Raw genomic sequence first — 11,965 nt, forward strand, 5'->3', positions numbered from 1 at the left:
AGGCAGGCTGTGGGGGGGGGGCGTGGCTTATGGGGCACAGGACAGCAGTGGACCCTCCCCAGCTCCTGTCTGTGCCTTTGGAGCTGTGGTGCCTGGTGCTCCCTCTGCAGGTGGTGGGGACTGGAACCGGCATGTTTGTGCTGTTTCGGGCGGGTGAGGGAGACAGGCTCTGCCTGCTGTGGGCCCAGCGGGCAGGAGGAGCCTCACCTCCGTGACCCCAGCAGAAGGGTGTGGTCCCTAACAGACCAGTTGTAGCACAGATGAAAAGCAGCATCAGGCCGCAAACCAAGGACAGCATGTGGGGCCTGATGCAAATCTCTTAGCAAGCCTGTGGGCACGGTGCTGCTGGCTTTGGGAAGCAGGCCCTGCAGGCCATGGCATCTGAATGGAGACCTTGCCTGAGCTCACTCCAGGCCACTGGCCAGCCCTGGCTCCGTGGACACTGTCAGAACCGTCACGGTCAACTCCAAAGTAAAGGGCTCCGGGCCCGTTTCCAAGCCAAGTGATGGAGCTTGATGCCTTCTCCAGCAGGAATGGGAGCGGGGACTTGCCTTGCAGAGACCTAGCCGGGCGTCAGCCTGGCTGGCTAACTGCCCGAGCCCTCGGGCTCCCCCGCAGCCATGTGGATACTTGGCCAGCAGGACACCGTGTCCCACTCCTCACTCTGGAGCACAGGCCGATGCACGGGAAGCCTTGGTACCCACAAGCAGCCTGGACCTGCGCCGACCCACCCCCTTGGGTCTGTGGAGAGAGCCCAGCTGCGCCCCTAAGGTGGCTTTCCATTGGCCGGGCTCTCTGAACAGTGGCACAGGATTGCTCCTTCATGTAGCTGAATGGGAGGGCGCCGTTATAGGCTGAAGCTTCCCAGCGGCAGCAGCCCAGTGCTGCACCTTCATGGGCCTCTGGCAGAGAAGTGCAGGGGCTGTGCTGGGGTTGCTCCAGCCCTCCTGTCTGTCCTGTGCTGCAGGGATAATGCTGCACAGTGGAGGGACAGTTGGGCTCCTGGACTCTTCCTGGCCCTGCCCCGTAGCAAGGCTAGCTCCCTTCTCCCTGTAAGTAGGGCTGCTGGGGGTGGAAGCAGAGACTGGGAAAGCGCTGTGATCTCTGTGTGGCCGTGTGCTAGGGGTGCACGGCTGGGAGGTAACGGCTAGCATGGACCCACTTTCCTGGGGGTGAGATGAGCTTTTAAGCCCCACTCAGCTGTGGGAGACACGGGCCTCCCTCCTGTGTGTTCCAGGGGGCCTACGTCCCGTGCTGGCTGCACGAGCAGACCCTGGGCCTACGTGCCAGGGTTTACAGTGATTCTCTCGGGGAGCTCGAAAGCGGCTTTGCTGGCTCGGTTCCCCTACAGCAGGGCGGCTGGGGCACATGCCTGCTCCGGCTGCTGGCAGCTGTAATGACTACTGGGGAGGCGGCCGAAGCACCTGACAAGCTTATCTCTTGGCAGGGATACGCCCTGGGGGCTTGACGGGGATAAGGGGAAGACTTGGCCGTGCTGCGCGCCCTCGCTGCGCTGCTGCAGGGCTGGCCTCTGCTGGAGTACAGAGGGATTGCACTTCCCACGCCTGTGGGAAAACCGCTGTAGTTGCAGGAAAAGGGTGGGAGGGAAATGGTCTGTAGCAGTGATATGGAAGGGTGGGCTCCATGCAGGCCAGACTGTGGCAGTGAGTTCCACAGGTTCAAGGTACCATTGAAGACAAGAGCTTAGTAGGATTCAGAAAAGGGTTTAGATGGCTCAGAGCAGCCACAGATGCAGTAGCATGGGCTGAAAACAGATGCATCCAGGTCAGCCAATCGCTGATTGATTGAGCAGGTTCAGCAGAAATTTCTCTTGGGTAGGTTAGCCCAGAGTTTCCTGGGCTGGGGTTCCTTGCCCCTTCCTTGGACTTGATGGACCCCCTGGTCTTGCCATTCCTGCAGTGCATGCGGTTTGGCCGGGCTTGGAAAGGGGCTGTTCAGAGCTACTCTCCCTTGCCATGTTGTGCCAAGGTCTCCAAGCGCACAGACAGCAGTGACTTAAGAGCCCACCCTAAGCTTGTCAGCCTTCAATGCAGCCATGGACAGGGACAGACAGGCGGGCAGGTGCATGCTTGCAGGGTGGCTAGCGTGTCCAGAAGCACAGTGGAACCTCTCCACCCCTGCCCCCACCCAAGCCTGCACCTCCCCCACCCATCCCTGGCTATACTAGGTTGTGCTGAAGGTGGCTTCTTGCTGCCTCTGGCTCTCTGAATTGTTCCGCTTGGCAGGAAGTGTCTAAGCAGGATGCACCACAGGTTTGACTCAGCAAACTGTGAGATCTGCCAGGAACCAGGCTGGGTCAGAGCAAAGGCCTGTCCAGCCCAGTGTCTTGTCTGTGGCAGGTGCCCCATTGGAATGGACAGAGCAGGGAATCAAGTGAGCCATTCCATGCTGCTCATTCCCATATATTTGGGCCTAGATGCTTCCTTTGCTTTGTGGCCCAGGCTGTCCCGGAGTGTCCCCCCACTCTGGCCTGCCCATGCCTGAGCCTTTTGTACCTTTCCACCTGCCTTGCACTTTTTAGGCCAGCCCTGGACTCTGGGCCTTACTGGCCCTTTGACTCTGGTGTTCTTCCCCCACAGCCCAGCTGTCCAGGGTGGTGCAGCAGCTGCAGCATTTGGTGAGCCCGGCCCCGTGGCCATGGAGCCAGCACTTAGCGAGAAACACGTGGGCTGTCCTGAGGGGCCCGTTCTCCTTGGAGCCGGTATGTTCATTCCCCGTGTGTCCAGGTGGAAGGCCTGTCTTGTCCCCGCTCTGACAGCAGCGCTGTGGCATGGACGCTTGTCCCCTCAGTAGTTAACCGCAGGGCTCACGGGTGGGTTCTTCACCCCTGCCCCTCAGTGATGTAGCTGGGGCGACCTCCCGTTTGGGGAGGTCCTGCCCTGAGATGACCGGGCACAAAGCTGTCTGCATGATGCGCGACCTGAGAGCGCCCCTGCTGGGATGGTTGGGATCAAGCGCTTGGGTTTGGGCCTCGTTTTGCTGTTACAATCTGCCTCCTTATGGCAGAGGTGGCGGAGTGTCTGCAGGAGGCCTTAGGGGACAGGAGCACAGCCCGGGGGGGGGGGAGGAGGATCTCCCAGCCGTTCCCAGCAGGGTGTGCCGTAGGGGGCAGTGTAGTCCTAGCCCCTCTCCAGGGGGAGTGGAGGGGTGGGGGAGATTAGCTGCAGCTGTCCAAGGGAGCTGTGTACCTGTGTCCATCATACCCTGGTGTGCAGGAAGTGGAGCACCCTGCCCCCAGCCCCGCGTGTCAGATATCCAGGCTGGGCGTGCTGGGTTGGACATAAGTTGCTGGGGTGGGGAAGGCTGGTGAATTATGGATGAGATGCTGGGGTGATGAATTTTGCATGGCTGGCTCAGGGCTTTGGGTGTTGGGGAAGTGAAACAGGAGACTCCGTCCTGCCAGGCCTGTGAATTCTACACCCCGGGGCCTTGCTGGGGCTCGTGGCTGGAGAGGGAGCTGAAATCTCACTGCAGCAGAGGGCTCTATATGAAGCTAGGGAAGGAGTCCCAGGACCATGCGAAGGAGCAGCCTGTGCTTTGTGCAGACCTGGATGGCTCTGCTTGTTGCCGAAAGGCAGCCAGCTCTGGGGTGGAGCCCAGCACTCAACGTACAAGGGGCAGAGAAGGATCCTGGATCCAAGTGGCAGCACAAAGGGGGGGTTTGAGGGAGGTGGGATGTAAATAGAAAACCCAGGCAACTGGCAGGCCCCTTGCTTGTTAAGAGCGGGGGCGGGGAGCGGTGCTGGGAAGCCAGGCAGGGGACTCAGTGGTGCTATCTCCAATCCTGCAGGCTAGCTACATTACCCCAGGTGTGGGGGAGGCAGAGGCTGGGGGCTCTGTGCGATGGAGATAGGGCCCCTCTTGGGGAGGGAGTAGAGGAGACGCTTGGGGAGGGCCCAGTGAACCCCGCACCTGTAGGGGATGGAGGGGAGTGGGAGGATGAATCCCTCCCCCTCCTCTGGGCATCGGCCAGTGGTGCCCACCCCCACCTGCCTGGCTTCTGAGATTGGGGGCTCTCCTGGCCTGGCGGCCCCTGCAGGGCAGCAGGCGGGGTGAGGATGCGGGAGGGGTGGCACTGGGCCAGGCAGCGTCAGTAATCCTGAGGCCAGATTAGATTCTGCTTGCTCCTGGGAAGGCAATCCTCCCTTGCCAGCCCCGGCAGCTGTCAGCCAGGGCTCCGCCTGCCACCGGACCGGGATGCGGGGAGCCGGAGCAGGCCCCAGGCTGCGGTCGAGTCGGGCCTGACACAGGAGGTACGTCCAGGTCCCCAGCCATCAGGGTGGAAGGGGGAGAGCGTCTCTGGTGTTCGTTGCCTTTCGAGTCAACCGGCTGCTCTCGCTCGGCCATCCCCTCGCCCGCTCCCTCTGGGTGCCCTTGCCAGCTGGGAATTGCGCAGCCTGCCTGGGAAGGGTCAGGAATGGTGGAGCTGTCTGTCCTCCCAGCCCTTCCCTCTTGGGGCCGCCTGGACGGACAGACGTCTCTTGCTTCCTCTCCTGAAGGAGCTGCCTGGCAGTGACCCCCCACCCCGCAAAGGGCACTCTGGGGGTTCAGCTGGGTTACAGCTGTGTAGCTTGGTGCTCTGGGAACAGGCTTAACCCTATTGCTAAATTGGGGGTCCCTCCTTCCGTCATCTGTGGTTCGTGCTTAGCAGGTGGATGCCATGGAGCAGGGATCCATGGGTCAGGATCGCCCCCGAGCATCCCTCACCTCAGACGGGGGGGGGGGGCCTTTCCTGAGCAATCGGGAGGTGTGGGCTCGTGAGAGAGGCTGAGCTGGACTAGAGGCTGCTCTAGACCTTGCACATGTGGGTTAGCAGCATTCCCCATACGTTGGGACCTGTGCAGCTGCGTGGCTGATTAGCAGAATGGCCACAGCTGAATTTTGTTTCTACTGGTGGTGCGCATGCATGCATGTCTTTGTGCACAGAACATTTATTCTGCACACTGATAGGAAAGATTAGAGGGAACATTGGTTATGAGCAGAGCCTGGTGAATAATAAGGGATGAGTCAGTTACTAGCAATGCTGAAATACTGGAGGGGTTGGGCAGAGAACAATTATTTTAAAAAAATTCAGCCAATCAGAGTCAGAAAAAGGGTTTTGCTCCTGCCCCAATGAGACTTTCCACAGTAGGTGCTGGGTGTGCCCAAGCCGGCCAAAGCTATTTCTGTTGCTAAGAATGAAAACGCACAAAGAGCCATAATTAAAAACCAACGTTGCTTGGGACTTTCTTAGGATTTGGTCCCTGGGTCTCTTGCCATGCGACGCTGCCAGGCTGTGTGGATGGCTACAAAGCTTGGACTGGAATCTCGCGGTCAGTTGGCATTTCATAACGACTGTCTGGCACCCCGCCCCCCATTATTCCTGGCAACTGTGAAAATGTGGGTAAAAATAGAGAAAATGCTTCCCACTTTGTGCAGCTGTGAAAAGCAAAGAGCTGGAACTTGGGGGCAGGGGATGCTTACACATAAATGTTGGTAGCTGTCAAAATGACAGAACCTGAATCGGGCTGTTGCCTTATTGCTTTTAGCCCAGTGACAGGGTTGCACTCCAGCCTGGCATGTGGAAAATCCCAGGTCTGTTCACCACTCGGGAGCAAGGACTCTCCCTTGAGTGTCTCCCTACCAGGTGACTTCCCTACCCTGCCCCTGACTCTAGGGAACCCCACAAAATCTAATAGCCCCAGGCCCCTCAGGGTTAACCCAGCTCTGCTGAGCATGGGTTTAGGGGTATAAGAGGCAATGGCTTCCCTGGGTCTTAGTGCTCCAGCAGGCTGTGAAAAGAGCCGTTAGGAGGCAATGAACCCATTTCACAGGTCTGTGCCAGCCCGGAGGTGTGAGCTTTCCAAACAAGTTCCTGGGTCTACAGGACCTTAGTTTAAAAGTGTCTTTCAACATTTAATTAAAGAACATAAGAACGGCCAGACCAAAGGTCCATCCATCCCAGTGCCCTGAGCCGACAGTGGTCAATGCCAGGTGCCCCAGAGGGAGGGAACCGAACAGGCAATGATCAAGCGATCTCCCTCCTGCTGGCCATCTCCACCCTCTGACACACAGAGGCCAGGGACACCTTTCGCCAGTGTTGCTGAAGATGAGGTTACATCTCTTAAAAAATCCTTGCCTAGATTTTAGATGCACAATCTGAGCATTCAGCTTTAGCCTTAAATCTGTGGTGCCCAACACACTAGCCACACGTGGCTGTTTGGCTGGTTGAGTGTGGCTAGTTTGCTATAGCGATAGGCACTAGAGAGGCTACTGCTTCAGAACTGGTTGGACAACCCACAGCCTTAAATGCTTGACTCTTCAGACATGGAGTTTTCTAAATAAATTAATCGAGACCACCCTTTTCTACAGTCTACATTTTAATTGTCATTATTATAGCACAAAAACTTACTTCCAAAGTCTTCCTATCCCTAGTCTCCTTTCACCCCCTATTGGAGAGCCCTTAAAGGGATAAACAATCCTTTTCTTCCAGGTAGCTGGACAAATGAGTTTCCCTTTCTTTACTTCTATTTGATGAACTGGTTTTAAGAGAACTCTTCACCAAAATCAGTACCTTTCAACAATACTAGAGAATCCTTTGTTGCGCATAAAATCTTTGGAAACACATTTTTAACAAACTTATGGTGACATTTCATAAATGTGTCTGTTATGAAGATCACACAATAAAGGTTTCCTTTTTCTGAAAGCAATAACTTTGTTATGAACGCACTGAACTGCGGTGACTGATTAATTTAAAATATCTTTGTTTCAGTGTGTTTAAACATTACTAATCTGCAATGATGGCTTTATGAAAGCTTGAGAGTACATTTAAAATAACATTAGAAATACTCATGAAGAAAATGTAGAAAGCAGACCTCCATGTATGACTCTATTGAATGTTGCGTTGCGCGGGACAGCTGACTTGCCCTTACACAAAGGTTTTGCAAATAAATCTGTAACAAACATCAATGTATTTCAAAAAACCCCGAGACTGACATTTTTTTTATTCCCCAATTTAGTGCTTGTAACTAGGTCCCTTCTGCATGACCAGCTGTCACAATCGGGCTGGCCGTGGAAAACAGGCTCCGTTTGCTTTGGAAAGTGTAAGTGGTGCGGGGTTTTTTCGTCCAATGTGTCATTTGCTACATCTGGGTTCAGGATTTTGGCTGACAGGTGTGAGCAGAGGGAAGAGAAGAGGAAGATGTGGGGGTGGGGGTGTCAGGGTAGAGCATGGGGGGGGGCACAGGCTGGGGAGCTTGGCTCCCCAAGCAGCAGCTTCACCTCAATGCCACTAGCCCTTAAGTGGTAGAGATGTAGCCGTGTTAGTCTGGGGTAGCTGAAGCAAAATGCAGGACAATGTAGCACTTTAAAGACTAAGAAGATGGTTTATTAGATGATGAGCTTTCGTGGGCCAGACCCACTTCCTCAGATCAAATAGTGGAAGAAAACAGTCACAACCATATATACCAAAGGATACAATTTAAAAAAAATGAACTAGCCCTTAACTGCCCCTGTGGCAAGCCCTAGCATGGGCGGCATGAGGGGGGAAGGGGAGCATGCTCCATGGGGTACGTGGCTCCCAATATTTCAAGCTGGGGCTCCCTACAGAAGAGTCTGGCTTACAGCAGGCTCTGCCTCACCCAGAGCACAGCCTGTCTTCAAGCTGACTGGCCCCTGCCTGCCCCTCCCAACAGCCACCAAAATCTCCCCTGCTCCTGCGTCCGTCCTGAGACAGGAGCACGTGTCGCTGCTGGTAACCCCTTGACGGCTGCTCTCGCTCTGCCCAGCAGATCCTGCGCAAGGCCCGGCTGCTGCAAGCGCGAGGGGCTGGAGGGCAGGTGGAAAGAAGAGCCCAGGAGGGGAGGCGAAGGCGGGCGTGGCCAGCTGCTCCGATTGCACCCCCAGGACCCAGCCGAGCTGTTCAGGTTCTGTCCCTGCTTTGTCCTGGGAGGAGCGAGGCCAAGAAAGCTCTGGGTTCATCGCTCAACAAAGGACTCTTTGTTACAGCCTCCTCCACGGGAACCTGACCCCCTGGGACTGCACGTGGGGCGGAAAGCGATCCTGACGGGGCTGCTGCCCTCTCCTCCTGTTGACACTGGGACTCTGCTCTGTGGGTCTGTGTCCTCGGCAGCCCGCCTCCGGCATGCTGCCCTTCCTGGCTCTCCTGCTGTGGGTGCCGGGGGCAGGAGCCACCAGGGCCTGTCCCCACCTGTGCGTCTGCTACGAATCCTCTGACTTTGTAGACTGCCGTGGCCACCACCTGGCTCACGTGCCCCGTGGCATCCCGCACAGCACATGGATCCTGGATCTGAGGCGCAACAACCTGAGCAGCCTGGAGACCGGCTCCTTTGATGCCCTGTGGTCCATGAAGATCCTGCTCCTGTCCCACAATGGCATTGGCCGGCTCCGGCCCAAGGCCTTCAAGTCCCTGGGCTTCCTGGAGAAGATGGACCTCAGCCACAACCTCCTGGCCCAGCTGCCCCCCGACTTCTCCGACGAGCTGACCTCCCTGAAGGAGCTCAAGGCGGCCCACAACCGGCTATCGGCCTTGGCCTTTGGGAGCCTGCAGCACCTGGAGAGCCTGGAGAAGCTAGACCTCAGCTACAACCAAGTGGCTTCCATCGAGAAGGGGACCTTTCGGGGCCTGTCCAGGCTCCGCCACCTCTACCTCCAGTCCAACCGGCTAGGGGTCATCTACAACGGCGGCTTCTCCATGCTCCAGAGTCTGGAAGTGCTTTTCCTTGGCACCAACAACATCAGCACCATTGAGGTGGGGGCCTTTGCCTCCCTGCACAACGTGAACCTCCTGGCTTTGACTGGCAACCAACTCATCCACCTAAAGTTCAAGACCTTCCTGAACATCCAAACAGCCAGCACCCAGCTCCAGCTGGCCGGCAACCCCTGGGCCTGCGACTGTGACCTCCAACGGGTGTTCAGCAAGATCTTGAGTGTCCGCCACCTCCATGTGGAAGACTACGCCAACCTGACCTGTGCCAGCCCCGGGCAGCTGGCCGGCTTGCCTCTGCTTTCGGTGGACACCCAGCTGTGCGTGGCCGAGACGGCCACCGTCCTGGTGATCACAGTCACCGTCCTGGTGACCGTCATTGCCGCCATCGTCATGGCGGAGAGGAACCGGAAGAAGAGCCAGGAGAAGAACTGGAATGAGTCGGATGGCCCCTTTGAGCCGCAGGAGAAGTGAGCCCGGGGAGGGACGCACGCCTGGTGCATGAGAAGCAGCCGTTCGCTTTGCTCTGCTTTTGAGCTCTCCTGGGTCCACGCGGACTGGACCCATTCCCAGCGCTGGGGGGCGGTGAATCCAGAGCTGCCCTGCTTGGAGACACGGCTGCTGCGCTAACCCCCTGGGGCTCCCGCTCAGTCCTTTCCCGTGCGTCTGGGCGTGAGGAAAATGATTTCCCCTTGTTCCTTTGCAGAAGCGACAGAGCTGGGCTGGGCCCCTCCCTCCCTCCTGCGATGTCCATGCACCTGCTCGCCTCCCTGGCCTTTCACTGCAGCCCTGGTGTTGCCTCTCCTGCCGCCTGCTGGCCTTGGGGCATCGCATGGGTGGAACTGGATCGTGCTATAGCGGGGAGGGAATTCCCCCTTCCACAGGACAGAGCAGTCTCTGGTTTCGGCAGCCAGTTCAGCAGCTCTGGTTCCGGGAGCTGTCTCTGACGAGGCAGGAATTGCCCCGCCTTGCATGTGGGGAAACGCAGCACCTTGGTCAAGACCCGTGCTGCGAGCTGGGAATAGAACCTGGGGGCAGGGGGGTTCTGACGCTCGATCCTGCAAGGTTGTGGGATTGGAGAGTGGTGAGTAACGTATCCCATCCAAGGGCCAGATCCTGCAAGGCGCTTCCTGCCTGGGACTTCCCCCATGGGGGTGGTTTGTCTGCATCATACAGGGTCGGGCCTTGACTTGCTTCCCCCCTCCCACGTCCCTACTCAACAGCCCCACAGCCAGAGGGAAGTGCTGGGATTGCTGCGCAGTGCTGGGGCGTTGGGGTTTGGGGGAGGAGTCCTGTGGAGTCATCTATTGGGAAACCTTCGTGTCAGGCTTTCCTGGCTGCTAGAATTAACAATGAGCTTCCCAAAGACATTCATGTACAGCCGCCGGGCTGCCTGATCCTGCCTTGGAAAAGAAATAAAAATCTGGTTTCTCTCTGGGGTGCGTGTGGTGTTTCCTGTGCATAGTGCAATAGGCCAACGTGCCCCTGTGCAGCCCAGGCCGCCTTGTTCTGTGTGTACAGCATTGAGCTCAGACACAGCCCCTGCCCCAAACAGCTTCCAGGCTCAGTAATGCTGGTTGGCAGCGTTTTTCTGTGGGTCTCACTGAGCTCTTTCCCCTCTTCTGCCATGGTGCTGATTAAAGGGCCAGGCACGCCTTGTTTCCTGGCTCTAGTGGCTGGTAGGGACTGGTGAGACAGTGAAATGATGGATGAGTTAAATGTACCTGTCAGGCCCCCCACCACTGTGGTAAGAGGCAGCGTGGCTCGGTGTGTGGGATGGTGAACTGAGGCTCCAGGGACCCGGGTTTTGTTCTTTGTTTTGCCACTGGACCATTAGGTCATTGCTCCTCTTTGCCTCAGTTTCTCCATCTGTAAAGTGGGGTTAATGGCCCTGGCTGACTTTGCAAAGGGGTGTGAAATCTATTGACAGGTAGCTCTAGGTGTGGTCTGAGCATCTCTAGGGGGGCTGGGACTTCTCTCCTCAGTCGCCTATCTGACTGGGGATAGGATTCGATGGGGCACAGAAGGGAAGGGCTGAATTCTCCACTGCACTTAGCGAGATGGACGTTGGATGCATGGAGGGACATCTCGGAGCTTCCACAAACCTGACCCCAGTTATGGGCAATAACCACTTGAAAGCCTGGCCAAGGGCGTGCAGGGAATTTGTGACCCAGCTGGGATGGGAACCTGGATTTTCCTGCCTGGCAGCGCTGCCTCTACAAGCCCAACCTGCCTCTTGCAAGGCCCTCTCTGTTTTCCTCAGTGGGGGCACCCTTGTCTTGCTGAGGACATTTGGAACAGCTGTACAGGGTATTCTGCACACAGCCCCCCCCCCCCCCGACAATGTGACTGACAGTCCAGGCTGAGTGCCTGTAAGACAGACAAGTCAAGTACAGTCCAAAGCTAAGCAACCTGCCCCTTTGAAAATGCTCTCCGGGGCTTGAGCTGGAAGAACGGGCTCTGTATGGGAACCGGGGGACTCCACTCATGAGCGGGGACCATGTGGAGCTCAGGGGAACTACTCCCGCATGTAAGTTATGTGCCTGCAGGTAAGGCTAAGAGGAGAATTTTGCTCATTAGCTGGAACCCTGCCCCCTAGTTTGAGGCACAGAAAGGCTGGAGGACAGCGCTGATTGTTGCCTAAACGGGGGTGGAACAGAGTACGTAGCTGGCCATTTCCAAAGAGCGTAGGTGGTGGGTCACTTGGAAAATCCAGCTGCCAGGCCACTTCTGCAAATCTCACGCTTATTCAGGTGCCTAGGTACTGGCTGCCAAGCGGGCCAGCACCAGGGGGATTGGACTGGGAGCAGCCACAGCCTGAGCACTGTTTGCTGAATGGTGCTTGTAACAGATTTGGCTCAGTCTGGGGGCCTGCACAGAAGGGAGCTATAATACACACGGGTACTAAGGCCTTGGGAGTGTGTCTGATTCTCAGCCAGCTGTGCCACTGTTGCAGCCAGTCCGGATTCCGGGGGGGGGGAGGGGGGGAGGGTCTGAGCCATCACAAGTCAAGGGCAACTGAAATGTCCTTACCTGAAGATCATTGGTCCCCCCATCTATGTGCTGGCATTGCAGCAAGCTCTGTGCCCTAAAGCTGGATTTACCGGGTTTGCAGAAACACGCTCCGGGCAGGCAGCCAGCACCCATAATCCTGTGCATTAATTAATCCCCCCTCACCCTGGCACTCCCCAGCTGTAGCAGCAGACTGGAAAGCATTTGTGGCAGGCCCCAGCCCCCCAT

The 11,965-nt window shown here is 57.0% G+C and overlaps 1 protein-coding gene across 3 annotated transcripts; it reads left to right on the forward strand.

Annotated features, from left to right (window-relative positions):
- Positions 1 to 24: 24 nt before the first annotated feature.
- On the forward strand, positions 25 to 10,163 carry LOC102444282 (uncharacterized). Of its 3 annotated transcripts, none has more exons than XM_075918417.2 (4): positions 25 to 2,722; positions 5,255 to 5,400; positions 7,020 to 7,103; positions 7,791 to 10,163. In XM_075918417.2, the coding sequence occupies exon 4, from the start codon at positions 8,144 to 8,146 to the stop codon at positions 9,197 to 9,199; it is 1,056 nt and encodes a 351-aa protein (XP_075774532.1). In that variant the 5' UTR covers positions 25 to 2,722; positions 5,255 to 5,400; positions 7,020 to 7,103; positions 7,791 to 8,143; the 3' UTR covers positions 9,200 to 10,163. The 3 variants fall into 3 exon arrangements, with proteins under 3 accessions (XP_075774532.1, XP_025038028.1, XP_006118391.1); XM_025182243.3 differs by having other exon boundaries at positions 5,255 to 5,333; XM_006118329.4 differs by lacking the exon at positions 5,255 to 5,400.
- Positions 10,164 to 11,965: the final 1,802 nt, after the last annotated feature.

This window comes from Pelodiscus sinensis, chromosome 29 (assembly GCF_052426305.1).
Source record: "Pelodiscus sinensis isolate ZL-2025 chromosome 29, ASM5242630v1, whole genome shotgun sequence".
NCBI classification, from domain to species: Eukaryota; Metazoa; Chordata; order Testudines; family Trionychidae; genus Pelodiscus; species Pelodiscus sinensis.

What these genes read in the sequence shown, in the direction of transcription:
- LOC102444282 (XM_075918417.2), top strand. Translation starts at nt 8,144, where the DNA reads ATGCTGCCCTTCCTGGCTCTCCTGCTGTGGGTGCCGGGGGCAGGAGCC.